The sequence below is a fragment of the Prosopis cineraria genome, unplaced genomic scaffold (genome assembly GCF_029017545.1).
Source record: "Prosopis cineraria cultivar Desert tree isolate PC_DT_omini unplaced genomic scaffold, ASM2901754v1 PC5, whole genome shotgun sequence".
In the NCBI taxonomy this organism is placed as follows: Eukaryota; Viridiplantae; Streptophyta; class Magnoliopsida; order Fabales; family Fabaceae; genus Prosopis; species Prosopis cineraria.
Window position 1 is genome coordinate 28,312,426 of NW_026555336.1, and position 13,904 is coordinate 28,326,329.

Genomic DNA, 13,904 nt, shown 5'->3' on the forward strand with positions numbered 1-13,904 from the left:
TATTATTTGATGCAACAAATCAAATTGAAGTGTGATTCCACCGTCAGATGTTAGTATTATCATACTGATGTGAAAGTTTTTTTGAAGTTTAACTAATTTTTTTAAATGCAACTTTAAATAACTTTTTTTTTTTTTAAATATGACTTGAGGATAGTCTCAACTGATTTTTATATTAATCAGAGAGTAACTTTTAGTTTATTAAAAAGAACTCCGAGAAAAACAACTTTTGATTTGACAAACTGCAAACACACCCCTATGAGGCTTATAACTTTATGGTATATCCTTGCAGCACAGCCATCATACCGAAAGCGAAAAATCAGGACTCAGTCCTCTGGCCCTCTCTCGCTCTCTCTGTCTCTTTCTCTTCTCGGTAAGAACGGTGACTCCGAGAGTGTAAAGGCTTATCGGAAAGAAGAAAGAAGAAGAGATGGAAGAGAGTCTACTAGCAAAAGACAGAGAGGAGAAACCAGAGAAGCTTATCACATGGATCAGTTGGAGTCAAGAAGTGAAGAGAATCGGTTACATAGCAGGACCTGTCATTCCTGTTCTCTCTTCCCAGTTCTTTCTTCAGATTATTTCAATCATGATGGTTGGTCACCTCGATGAGCTCTCTCTCGCCGGCACCGCCTTAGCCATGTCCATCGCCACCGTCACCGGTTACAGTTTTCTCGTACGCTTCTCATTAACCTCGTCCTTTTATTATGTTCACTATCTTCTGGTTTCATTTATGTTCCATTCTTCGATCATCTTCGCTAAAAATAAAGGGGGAGCATTAATTTCTATTGCAGTCTTGTGCTTTCGATTCTTTCTCATTTTGTTGGTCCCGTGCGGAACTTTCTACCATGGCGGGCGCTTGAGAATTGACCGTTTGTCGTTTTATCGTTGCTACTGTATCATTACTTATTTTTTGTGCCAAAAACTGTATGATTCAATATTATTCGTTGAATCAGCCGCATCGGGCACCTTGCGCCTAAATGATGCTGATTGCTTGGCCTTGTTATGTCCTTGTGATGATCATTTTTCCTCACCATCCCAAAAATTTATGTGAACAGAGTCTCCAAGTGATTGACGTATACAATTAAAACATTGCCAACCTTAATCAGTGGGGATAGATATTGTGTGATGTCTACAGTCCAAAAATCATGGAAAATGGAAATAATTTGGTGCACACTCAAAATAACCAAGAATTTTGGATTAAATATTATATCATACTCATAGCTATAATTTATCAAAAAATCTCATTCCAGGACGATCTCCAAAGTCGTAAGCTCTCTAAGGCCGGCTCTTCACATACTCAAAGAATAGAAGATTTTGTTTGTTTTATTCATGAATTCTTTTTCCGTTACATGTAAGCTAGTTCAAGATAAACATTACTTTCCTCACCTTAAACATTAGTGACTCCTTTAAATTGAGATTACTACCATTTCATACCTGGCTGGAATTTGCTTTTAAGTTTTAACTAATTCATTGGTCACTGTACATACCAAACAGGTGGGAATGGCAAGCGGGCTAGAAACTCTGTGTGGGCAAGCATATGGAGCTAAGCAGTATAAAAAACTAGGAATGCTAACATACACTGCCATATTTTCTCTCATATTTGTTTGTGTTCCACTATCTCTCGTTTGGATCTACATGGAAAAGATCCTAGTTTTCATAGGTCAGGATCCTCTGATTTCACATGAAGCAGGAAGGTTCACAACCTGGCTTGTTCCTTCACTTTTTGGATTTGCATTTCTGCAACCTCTAATCAGATATTACCAAATGCAAAGCTTGGTTATTCCCATGCTTATGAGCTCTTCTACCACTCTTATTCTTGATATCCCACTTTGTTGGGCTTTGGTGTTCAAGTCTGGGCTTAACAGTGTTGGTGCAGCACTGGCAATTGATATTTGTATATGGGCAAATGTGATTGTTCTTGCATTATACATGACACACTCTACCACTTGTGAAAAGACAAGAGCTCCTATTTCCATGGACCTATTCAGAGGAATTGGGGAGTTCTTGAGGTTTGCTGTCCCTTCTGCAGTTATGATGTGGTAAGTTTATTTTTTCTTTTATCTTTTTTATTTCATGGCCTTATTTCTAGATTATATGTGTTCTATCTTCATATTGACTGCTATCTTTAGCCTAGAATGGTGGTCATTTGAGCTGCTAATCTTGGCGTCAGGGCTATTACCAAATCCACAACTTGAAACTTCAGTTCTATCAGTATGGTACGTTTCAGAAACTGAGACTAATTATCTGCAATTTTCTTTTGCCACAAACTTTCTCTCGTGACATTATTTCAAAAATCTCAATACTGTGACTGTTCTAACTTTGTAATCCTCCTTTTGCAGCCTCAACACCCTCTCTACGCTCTACACCATTCCTTATGGAATTGGTGCTGCAGCAAGGTAGCAAAACAACAAAATCACCCTTAAGTAGAAGGATATATACTAATGCTGTGCATCTTATATTCTTATTCCTGACTACACTACAGTACAAGGATTTCAAATGAACTAGGAGCAGGGAATCCAGATGCTGCACGAGTGGCCGTGGTAGCATCAATGTCACTAGCAGTGTTAGAGACAACAGTCATAAGCACAACCCTGTTTTTCTGTCGTCGTCTTTATGGTTATATTTTCAGCAATGAGAATGAAGTTATTGACTATGTGGCTGTCATGGCTCCTCTGGTTTGTGTTTCTGTTATATTGGACGGCTTACAAGGTGTTCTCACGGGTAAATAAACCTAACTTTAACAAGTAAAGTACATGAAAGAAAACTAGACCCTTTTCTTATTTTTGTGTTTGTATTTGTGTTTTGGAATAGGGATTGCTAGAGGATGTGGATGGCAACACATTGGGGCTTACATCAACCTTGGAGCCTACTATCTTTGTGGCATTCCAGTGGCTGGCATATTGAGTTTCTGGGTAAAGATGAGAGGAAAAGGCCTTTGGATTGGCATTCAATTTGGCTGTTTCGTGCAAACTGTTCTTCTTTCAATCATTACATGCCGTATAAATTGGAAACAGAAGGTAAACACACTCATTTTTTTCGTTTGGAAGTTTCAAATTATTGGGAATAAGATTTAGCTAGATTTACATATTAGGTGGGTTCTAGTGCACGTTATAAGGTTTGAATAATGGGTCACACTATTTACAAGTAATGATCTGGTTTAATCGTTTAAATGGTTTAGATTATGAAAGCATTTTGTTTTGACTCTGATATTGTGAATGTGCAGGCCATCGATGCAAGGAGGAGGCTTTTTGAAGAACAATTTGCTGTGGAAAATGGACTCGTCTGAGCAGGCAACCTTTCTTTTCTTTTATTTTTTAAATAAGAACTAATTATTTTTTTTTCTTGCCAGAATATATGCACTATTTTTCGTCCTCTCTATTTCTTACACTCTTAAGTTAGGAAAATGGATATAGAGTTTGCAAGTTTATCCAATACAAGACCTACCGCAGAATTCTATAATTCACTTCTTTTACACAAGACATTTTATCAAATAGAAGATTTTTTTTTTTATTATTATTACAAATGGGACATAAAACTTCAAGGGTATAGAGTGGAGAAATCAAACAAGTACACCTCAATATTTCTTGAGAACCCTTGGCTCTAAGAGACGCACACTTACTACAATAAAACAAACGAGAATTTTATTTCTTGATTCTTTTTTTTTTCTGGATAAATATATTTCTTGGGTTTAACTACAAAGACAATGATAATGGCCTTATTTTTAGTGATTCACAGAAGTCATTTTTTAGAGAATGCATTTAAAACTAATTAAAAAGGGGGTTACAATAGATATTATGTGGATCTTATGGGATTGAAGGGAATTGAAGGTGTTATGACATTTAAAGGAGTTATGGAATGGAAAATTCAATTCTAACCCCTACCTTAATGTAGAGAGGTAATGGATGATAACAAGAGCCAGTCTTGTTGTCTACTTAAAACTAATTGTAATCACATTTTTATTAATTTTATCACTTCTAAATAAAAAAAATGTATGCACAATATATTTTTTTAGTGTGTTTACATTATGAAAATACAGAAATATCCTTACCAATTTTTTTTAAAAGAAGAACCTTGATTTCTCTTGACTCAGTAGCATATAAAATAATATTTGGGCTCTTTCATACTTTCATTATTTCCTCGGTGTGATTTACCTTTGTTTCCCTGTTTTGTATGTTTGTATCTATTACATTCCAAAAACTTCATTTTATCTTGCTGTAATTAAGTTGAGTTTATATAAAAGAAAATTACATTAAAAAAATTCCAAGCCAGAACAATCCCAATATCCTAGAATTTAAGAAGCATCAATACAGATACATGTATCAAATACAGTAGATACGATAAATTTCAAAATTTTAAATACAGGTATGAGTGTGTGTATTATATTTTAAAGTTTTAGGATGCAAGTGTAATTATCTTGAATTTTAAGCAAGTACTTTTGAAGTAATGTATAAAAAAATATATTAAATTTTACAATATAGAAATGTTTTATTGAAAAAAATTGTAATACAAATGTTATAACGTTCAATACATATCCTGAAGTACAAGACGTGTATCGTATTGAATATGTATCATCCGCGAGTTCATTTACTCTTTTGAAGTATTAGTGCTTCATAATTCAAAACAAATATTTAAAGAAATCAAAATTAGGGGGCTGACTTTTCGAATGAATACTAAAAAATTGGAGCCCTAACATCAAAGCTGCACGTTCGATGGCAGCAATTAAGCTAAATATGGATGGAAAGACAAATCATTTGAAGTTGAGGATGGAGAACTCAAAATCAAAATTATTGAATAGGCAGATCGTTTGAAAGAGATCAAGTTCATTTTAACACATGCTAGCAAGTACTTTTTTGGACTCTCCTACAGGGGAAAGAGACATCCAAGTATATGTGATGTGAAATGGGAAGAGGATAGGTGAAGAGATTGATAAAGATAGGAGGTAGGAAAATGAGAACTCTTTATTCAATACTGGAAATCTAGTTTGAATATAAATGAGGAATCCTAACTCTATTTATAGAGTTTAGAAATATTAAAATAATAATAAAATACTAAATTCAAATTATAATCTATCTAAATGATGACAATGAAGTATATATATATATATATATATATTATAATCTATCTAAATGATGACAATAAAGTATATATAGCTGGTCTAGATATATTATTTTATTTGAAGTAATACTTAAAGATAAAAATAGACCCTAGATATTAAATTAAATAACTCTAAACTCTAAATATTAAATCAAATCATATATTGTTTTATCATTTCCCTAGGTTGAAAGAACTCTCCACTAGAGAGGTAAATAGATGGTAATTATGGCATAAAGTGGAGTTTGTGTTATGAAACTCTTCCTTAGAAATCCATGTTGTATATGAGGCAAAACGACTTTTCCAACAAACGAGGTAACGATGGATGGGACCTACTAGATCCCAACTTGTTTTTTCATCCTAGACAACATCAATGGCCTAGGTTAATGCTACAATAATCGCCCATGGTTGAACTGGAACACAGTGGCTTTGGGTACCCATAGGATCAACATAAAGCAAAAAAGGTGGCTCAAAAGTATCTTGGTAAGGAATAAGATCTTCAACATAAAATATCAAATTGATAGACATATCTGGAGATAACTTTAATAAACAAACAATGGGTTTTATTTTCCTAGCAATGTGAAAAGGGTCAGAAACACAAGCATGCAACTTCTTGACATACTTCTTTGGCAAGTGATTTGGGAGTTGGCATCAGTGAGGCCTAATGTATTCTCCAATAGCAAAATTGTGAGAACAACAATGTGCATTACTACCTAATATATACTCCTCATTACTTAGTTCTAACTTACGCCTCAACATGAAATTTGTGAATGTGATGGGCAAAGGGTTTAATAGAGTTAAGGGTATGAGCTATTAAATGGAGAGGTAAAGGATAAGGAGGTTGTTTGGGATAAAAACTATAAGCATTATTGAAAGGGTTCTTGCAAATGGGTTGATCAATAAATGGGCTCAATTGTCTACTTGTTAAAAGGTTTAGGATGTGTGTCTTAGTTCCTTAGTAGTTATCCAGGAAGGTTTGGACAAATTGTTCATAGATCATGAGTGTCATCTATAGGGAACACATTAAGCTTGGGCTCAATTGTAGGATGCTTGCAATTGGTAGCATTATAGTCATAAAGCCAAGGGCATCCTCAAATTATGAGGGCTACATTCATAAGGAACACATCACAAAGGATTTCTTCTTGATACTTTTCTAATTGAAGGGGAAGGTTGTATTGTTGAGTAATAAAAATAGATGATGAATTTATCAAAGCCAGACGAAATGGTTTAAGATGAGGCTCTAGTTCAAGGCATGAGGCCAAAGTTACTTACTCCACTATTAGAGATCACATTTTTCATGTTAACTCTATCAATTATTAGTTTACGCATATGTTCCCCATATTACACAAAAATTATGGAAGATGCTAGTTCTCATCAAATAGTTCTCAGCTAATTGGGCAAGTGTTGTACTTCTTACAACGTTCAAGCATCCTAAGTTAGAGCATCTGTGTGTGCGAAAAATAGAGGAAAAAGAGGAAAACAAAGGGGCTTGTGATTTTTTTTGCTAGGGCATGATTTTGCTGATGTTTTGGTATGATTTAAAGCTTCTAATTACTAAGGTAAGCCTCTCTTACCATTCCTCTTCCTCTCTACACCATTTTTAAGTTAGGGTTTATAGTTGGAGGATGATTTTTAGACCTTAGATGCTTTGGGTCTGAATCCATTAACTTAAATAGAATTAATGAGAGTTGTTTGAGTTATCTAAGCCTAGAGATAGTGGTTTTATGCGTCTATGAGTGTGGGCTCTCAATTATGGACGAATTTGTGTATTTAAATGCCAAAAATGGTAGTCTTTGAGGTAGGTGGCTTCTATTTATGTTGATTAAGGATTATGTTAGTATTAGTTAGAGCTAATGAGAGTTAATGAACCTAATGTGATGATTAAACTTAAGAGTTAAGAGTTTTGGATGATTAAAGTGTTTAAATTTGGAAGTTGAAAATGAGTAATTTATGACATTAATGATATTTTGGATTTTTAGATGATATATTAGTAATTATTTAAGTTGTTAAGAGCTAAATAAAGTCAATGGGAGTAAAGGAACTCATTGGATGTAAGGATTACTCTTGTAGTTGAGAAATTTAGTTATTAAAGTATGAAATTAGATATTGAAAGTGGTAATTTTAATGATTATCAATGATGGGTGTTAATGTAATTGTAGGCTAACCTCATAAAACACTGGTGAGCTTGAATTTAGCTTAGAAAGTAAGTTATGATTAAAGGATAATCTTTGACATCTTAAAGGTTTGAGATGACTATAGAAATCTTAGTGTATATAGTTGAATATTAATTGATTGTTTGTTGAAATAGTTGACTTGAAATATATTTAATATTTTTAAACTTATGATGTAAATTTGGCATGGCTGGTGATGTATTATTATTGCAAATTATATTTAAATTCATATACATGTTAATAGTGATGATGAATGAGAAAATGTGATTATGTACTAGTTGGTGCTTGGAGTGAGTTGGGTGAGTATGAATACTTAGATTTGTGATATGAATGGTTGATTATAATACATATACATGTGATCATTAGCAGGAGTTTACCTAAGGAGAGGAGTAGTTGATTTAACCCACCTGGTATTGGCAGTGATTGTTGGAATTTGGAGCTTGCCTTAACACTGACTATTAGAATCAAGAGGTAGCCTTTGTCTCATAGTTGATTCGGGACTATCCCACTTGTTCAATAAGAGACTAGAACCTAATTAATCTCCATCTGTTCATGAAGAGGTTGGAATAGGGGTATGACACCCCATGTTTATTAGTATTAAGATAAATCAGATTATACAAGTGAGTGAGTTGACCTTGGCTTGGTAACTCTTCACAAATGAAACACTGGATTAATCCATGAAAGACATAGCCACCAAATAGCCACTGATTTTCTGTCAGACGTAACAGGAGGGTATAAGGTTCACATATAATCATGCATTTAGTCCCGACTATATGGTTGTTGGAATTGTGATCCAGTACAGTTTAGGGGTGCATGGTTGGTATTATTACGACCCCAGATTGTGCATTAATATATATATATATATATGATTATGTGTTTGAAACTCAGGCACATAGTTGTTATTGTTGTGGTCGAGACTATACGTTGTCATACATGCTTTATCTATGTGTTTATTGCCAATTTCATCTATTTTTAATTGATATGTAACTGTATAAATCAGGTGAAACTTGGTTACAAAGTGGTTGTACTCACCTTTCTATTTAACATTTTAGAGGTACTATTTTCGAGCAGGACAAAGGGAAAGCATTAGAGGCTTGGAAACTCGATTTCCTACTGTAGGCCTCTTGTAATTTTAATTGCATATATATATAATTAATTGATATTGTCAATTAGGATGTTCAAATTTTGTTATACTTGTACCATTGAATATTGAGTATTTCAATGTGTATTTTAGACTCTAGTACGTGTGGTATCTTTTTATTGAGATATTTATGCAAAGTCAAAATATTTATGTAAATAAGAAGTGAGTATATTTGTGAATAATGATAATTTAGATGTGAAATTATATGTTTTGACTCCCCCTTATGTTTTTGTGATCAAGGGGTTTATTGATGAAATTGTGATATAGGCGTTATTTGAATGTTGTGGTGTATTGCACAAATTTGTTATAGTCCCTTGAGCTTTAAGGGTTGGTATGCTTTTGACACTTAAATTGATTTTTTGACACTTTAGTTATGTTTTGAAAACATAAAAGTGTGAGTTTTCTTTTTGGTGTCGAACTTTTAATTGAGAAATACTTTGAATGTGAAACCAATGCAATTAGTTAAAGCTCAGAGAAAGCTTTTTATAGACACTTAGATCACCTCAATTGGACGTCAGATGAAGATTTGGTGCGCATCAAAATTTTCCAAAAAATCTGCCATGACAGGGTTTTGCTGTTTATGCCGCAGTATAAAATTTTATGATGTAGTGTAATTATGTCGAAATTAGTTTTTTTTTATATTTTGACCCTAATTTAATGTTATCTTACCTTTTATGATGCCTATAGTTCTATATACATGTTTTGCTTTGATTTTACAGCATTTTAAGTTTTGAAAACTTGAGATCTCATTTATAAAAATTTTACAAATTTAATAATTCATTTGGATTATTTGTGTGATTACCTTAATTTTGTGGAGTTAATTGTGGATAAGTAAGTGTGACTTTACAAGATGCAATATGCCCTATCATATGACAAGGGAAACACTCAAAAGATGGTCTATTAGATTGAGAGCAAGAACTTATAGATTTACTGGCCTATTTGGTAATAACCTTAAGACCATAGGATTCATTAGAAGATAGTTGCGAGTTTGATCGAGGCAAAAATCATGTGGTTCGATCAGTAAGGATAAGGTGGTGAGTTTATTAGTACTCTATCCTTGCATGGTAAAACTTTAAACATAAGAGTACCTAAATAATGAATCTATCTCCATAGATATATGATACGTTTCTTTTAAGGTGTTAAAGCAAGTTACCCTAAATTCTTGTTGTATGTCTGGCCTTGGGCCATTAATGAACCTTTCGACAATTATCTAAGAAGCCTTGGACAATCTGGCCTTAGGCCGTTAATGAACATTTCAATAATTATCCAAGAAGGCTCGGACAAGTTATCTCACACTGAGACACATACTCAAATGTTGTAAAAATTTGCCTAAGGTTAAGTAGTTGATTGTATAATTTGCTCATGTAGCTAGTTGAGACATACTTATCTTTTTTTCCCCCCAACTTCATCTCAACCCAAGTGTTTATAGGAGATTAACCTAGGCATTCCATGTTTTCTTGGACATCTTCTAGTGTTTTTTATTGGATCCTATAACTTCACTTTTGTTGAGCGAACAAGCTTCATGTTACTCATGTTGTACCAATCAAAGTAGACATCCATAGTAGCCAACCAATCAAAGAAGTCACTTAGATTTAGTCTACCATAAAAATCAAGTACTTCTACTTTAATCCTTTTTATGGAATCATCATCATATTCCTATCAAAAGGGTTCTTGATTATGTTTAGGGGGTGATGCTTAATTCCTTGTGAAATATCGATTCTTAGGTGGCTGACTAATAGCCTTCATTCTTATCTTATTCATTCTAAGGCACCTCTTCTTCCTTAAATGGTTAGGGGTTAGGCTTAAGGGGAGGTAATTAGGGCCTCCAGATGATTAGAGAGTCCTTGTATACGAGGGTCTCATATTGTCATTCCTAGCTTGTGTTTGACTCTTGCCATTAAGGTTTCCCAATAGTCTTTCATTTTTTTTCCTATTGTCTTCTTGCTTAGTTCTCAAAAGGAATTCGAATGTTCTTGGCATTGGGTATTAGAGTCTTGCTTAATAGTCATAAGATTATAATCAATAGTGGTAGACTTAAGACCTCTAGCAAGTGGGGGCAATCTATTTAAAAGAAAAGATAATTATTGTCATATCATAGGAAACTATACTAATATCATGTAAAATTCATATATAATTAAATATTTACATCCCTAACAATTGTTGTCGACGTGGTTTCATATTTGAAGAGCGTTGAATAATCAGTTCATTGTCAATACTATTAAAAACATTCTTTCAATGTATGTCACCAAGCAATCGTTCATCCATTTATTCCTCATTCGGTTATGTAATCAATTTTTCACAATCTTTATGGCGGAGAATACTCTTTCTACTATTGCTGTAGCAATGGGGAAAATTATTGCCAATTTCAATAGAAGATAAACAAGTGGATAAACATGTCTTCACATTTCAACTAATTTTTCTGCAAGAGTATTAATATCTTTAGAGATGTAAATTCAACACTGCTACACATATCAATTATGTAAGTCTCAAGCTGATTAACAGAAGAAAAGTCACGTGAATAAAATTTGGCAAACTCAATTAATTTGCTCTCATCAAAACTAGAGAACGAGTTGCCTGGATTTAAACAAGCCATGTAAAGAAGAAATTCAGTATTTGTCTTAATGAAACAATTATTAAGCTCCTGAAGTTGCATGTTCACAACAGTATAAAATAACTTAACTTAGTAATGATGTTCTACTATAATACCTTGAGCTTTACCTTCGTGACATGATCTCTCTTTAGACAACAAAAGGTCTTCAATGTTTGGAACATCAATATCATGCAAGTTGTAAAACAAAGTTACTTCATTTAATAAAGACTCCCATCCCCTATCTCTTATAACTTGTAATCGCTTCTTTGCAATGTTAACCGAATTCATGGCATTAACAATATCTTGATTTTTTCTTTATAATGCTTGTGACAATTCATGTGAAATACCTAGAACATTTTTCATTAGATGTAAAATAAATGCAAAATCAAAAGCTTTTCTCAACTGTAAGAGACCATTAGCCTCAGCTCTTTGGTCTGCATTTGAGCCATCTTCCTTTATAATTTTAAGCACATCAATCACTAAAAAATACATTACTAGTAGATTAACTAAATCTTGACATTTCTTCCGAGCAATATTGTGAGCACTATTAGTTCCTCCAACATGAGATGAGAGTCTTTCTTTTTTATTCCAATTTGTTAATCTTTTCATAACAAATGCATCACCACCAGATTGCTTCCCAAAATCAGGTCTAAAAAGATAACAACACAAGTAAAATGCTGCATCTTTTTCTATGCTATACTCTAACTAATTGCCAAATTCATTAAACCAAGAGGGATAAAATCTTCTCAAAGTCTTCCTAATTCTTCTTTAAGGAAAATTATGATGAACAGGTTGACATGGTCCCTTTTGTAAATAAGCTCTTCTTATCTTATCCCTCTCATTAGGATGATAGGATGAAATTTTAATCTGTTTTCCTAGGTTTGATGGAAACTCTTCTAAAGATTGATTCTCTTGTTGTTGGTGGTGGTGAGGATTTGACTGATAATGTATGGATGAAGATTGATGCTCCTCACATGGCAATTTTCTTTTTAAGAATCTTTTTATTTTCTTTTCAAAATTCAAATAATTTGTGATTCACCTATTGTAAATCAAAATAATATAATCAATATACTAAAAAAAAAAATCTCATCATAAACAAATAATTAACTAAAAATAGAAATTAATTTTATAATTAAAAAAATAGGCGTCTCATGATCCGATTATTCTTAAAATCTATTGCTTCAAGATTCACAATAGCTTCTCAATACAAACAAAAGCAACTCACAATCAATTAGATTTATTTATTTAGAATTCATGCTATATTGATGTGCAAAAGAAGCTTATTCCACGATCAGTACGCACTAACATCAAAAAGTAAATCTATTAAGTAATTATTTAAAAATTAATGGCCAACTTTCTATAACTTTATTCCCACGTTGAAGCCCTCATTTTCCAATGACTTTTCCTTCTCAACTTCACTTTTTCTACAACCTTTTTGCCCTTCCCTCAATCAGTCCCATTATCTCTCTAGCTGAACTGCTCAACCTCTCTTTTTACTCTCCAATTCCATGATTTTTGTTTCCCCAAATCAGCAGATCCAAACATGAAAGTGAAGTTTTTTCAAGTCACAGCTCTTGACTGCTTGCTCTATGTTCATAATCAAGGAGAAAATTCAATAAAAACTAGAACCTACTTGAGTTTGGCATGTTCTTCTTTTGCTAAAGCCTGAAGCCCTAGTTCTCCAAATTCCAGTTCTTCAGTTCTCCTCCTCTATAAGTCTGCCACTACTTCTCTTGCGTATGGGGCTAGCAGGTTGTTGGTGCACAATTTCTAAAAGCTAAGTTTTTTTAGATTTTATTATTTGAAATAATCATTCTTGAGGATTGAGGTTTTGCCATTTCGATTCCCTTCTGCTTGGGTGAGGATCAATTGTGCATTTTTTTTTTGTTTTGTGGGCTTTGTTACAAAGATTAGATTTAGGCTAAGTTTGTTGGTTTGATTTGGACTAAATTTCACTGGGTTAAAAAAATAGAGATGAGTAGGGCATGATGCAAAATTTACTATATATATCCATGTAAATTTTTTAATTTTAGGGGGGGCATTTGCCCACACTGACTACTACATAGGTCCACCCCTGATAATCAATGCCATCAAGACTTTTTTGGTAAGGTTTGTGATACATGTGGTTATTTAGATCCATTAGGGATCTAAAAAAGTCATCATGTGGTTTAAGAGAGTTAATACCAAGAGTCAATAAGTATGTGTCTTCTTGTTGCTCAGTATTTGATGAATTGCCAATGCTTTCAACTTTAAAAGAATTATTAAAAGTATAAATGGATTTAAGAGTATCCTAAATAAATTTAGCATTAGAGTAATATTTAATTTTTGTAAAATCAATTTCCGATAAAGTACTATATAGAATTTTCATAGATCTAATGTTAAAAAAATTAATTCCTTTTTTTTCTCAATCCAATCTCTTTTTAGCTTGAAATCAAAATCATTTATAAAAAACTTTTCACATATTTAAATCAATATATTGAATGAAAAATTGCATTCTTTGTTTTCCAAAACAAAAATTTAACATTTTCAAAAATCTAAAAAAAGAAACAGATTTTTGATTATTTTTAAAAATGAATTTAAGTATTTTCTAAAAATAATCTTATGCTGTAAATGAGAGAAAGTATTTTAACAAGATGAGATATGTGAAAATATAATAAGATTGTTAAAATAATTGAATAATAAATCATTTTTATAAGATAGAAATTAAGGAATATATCATAAGATTTAAAAATAAATAACTAACTATTACTTTTTTATATTGGAACTAAATATAAAATAATGTCTGTTTTTTTATAAAATCTTTACAAAATAAGTCTTTTTCTAAAATCTCTTACCTATATAAAAATTACTTATTTTTTAATTTTAAATAAACGGGCCTTGTATTTCTCAACCATGTTAAGAACATAGTTAGTTT

At 32.6% G+C, this 13,904-nt stretch overlaps 1 protein-coding gene across 3 annotated transcripts; it reads left to right on the forward strand.

Moving 5' to 3' along the window:
* Positions 1-271: 271 nt before the first annotated feature.
* LOC129311221 (protein DETOXIFICATION 12-like) lies at positions 272-8,601 on the forward strand. Of its 3 annotated transcripts, none has more exons than XM_054953355.1 (8): positions 290-670; positions 1,492-2,036; positions 2,127-2,213; positions 2,337-2,393; positions 2,480-2,718; positions 2,809-3,014; positions 3,221-3,287; positions 8,260-8,601. In XM_054953355.1, exons 1-7 carry the CDS (start codon positions 428-430, stop codon positions 3,281-3,283), a joined length of 1,440 nt encoding a protein of 479 aa, XP_054809330.1. In that variant the 5' UTR covers positions 290-427; the 3' UTR covers positions 3,284-3,287; positions 8,260-8,601. The 3 variants fall into 3 exon arrangements, with proteins under 3 accessions (XP_054809329.1, XP_054809330.1, XP_054809331.1); XM_054953356.1 differs by having other exon boundaries at positions 8,312-8,601; XM_054953354.1 differs by lacking the exon at positions 8,260-8,601 and having other exon boundaries at positions 272-670; positions 3,221-3,456.
* Positions 8,602-13,904: the final 5,303 nt, after the last annotated feature.

Coding starts and splice junctions, on each gene's coding strand:
- LOC129311221 (XM_054953354.1), top strand. CDS start 428: ATGGAAGAGAGTCTACTAGCAAAAGACAGAGAGGAGAAACCAGAGAAG. Junction 671..1,491: donor TCACCGGTTACAGTTTTCTC/GTACGCTTCTCA, acceptor CATACCAAACAG/GTGGGAATGGCAAGCGGGCT. Junction 2,394..2,479: donor GGAATTGGTGCTGCAGCAAG/GTAGCAAAACAA, acceptor ACTACACTACAG/TACAAGGATTTCAAATGAAC.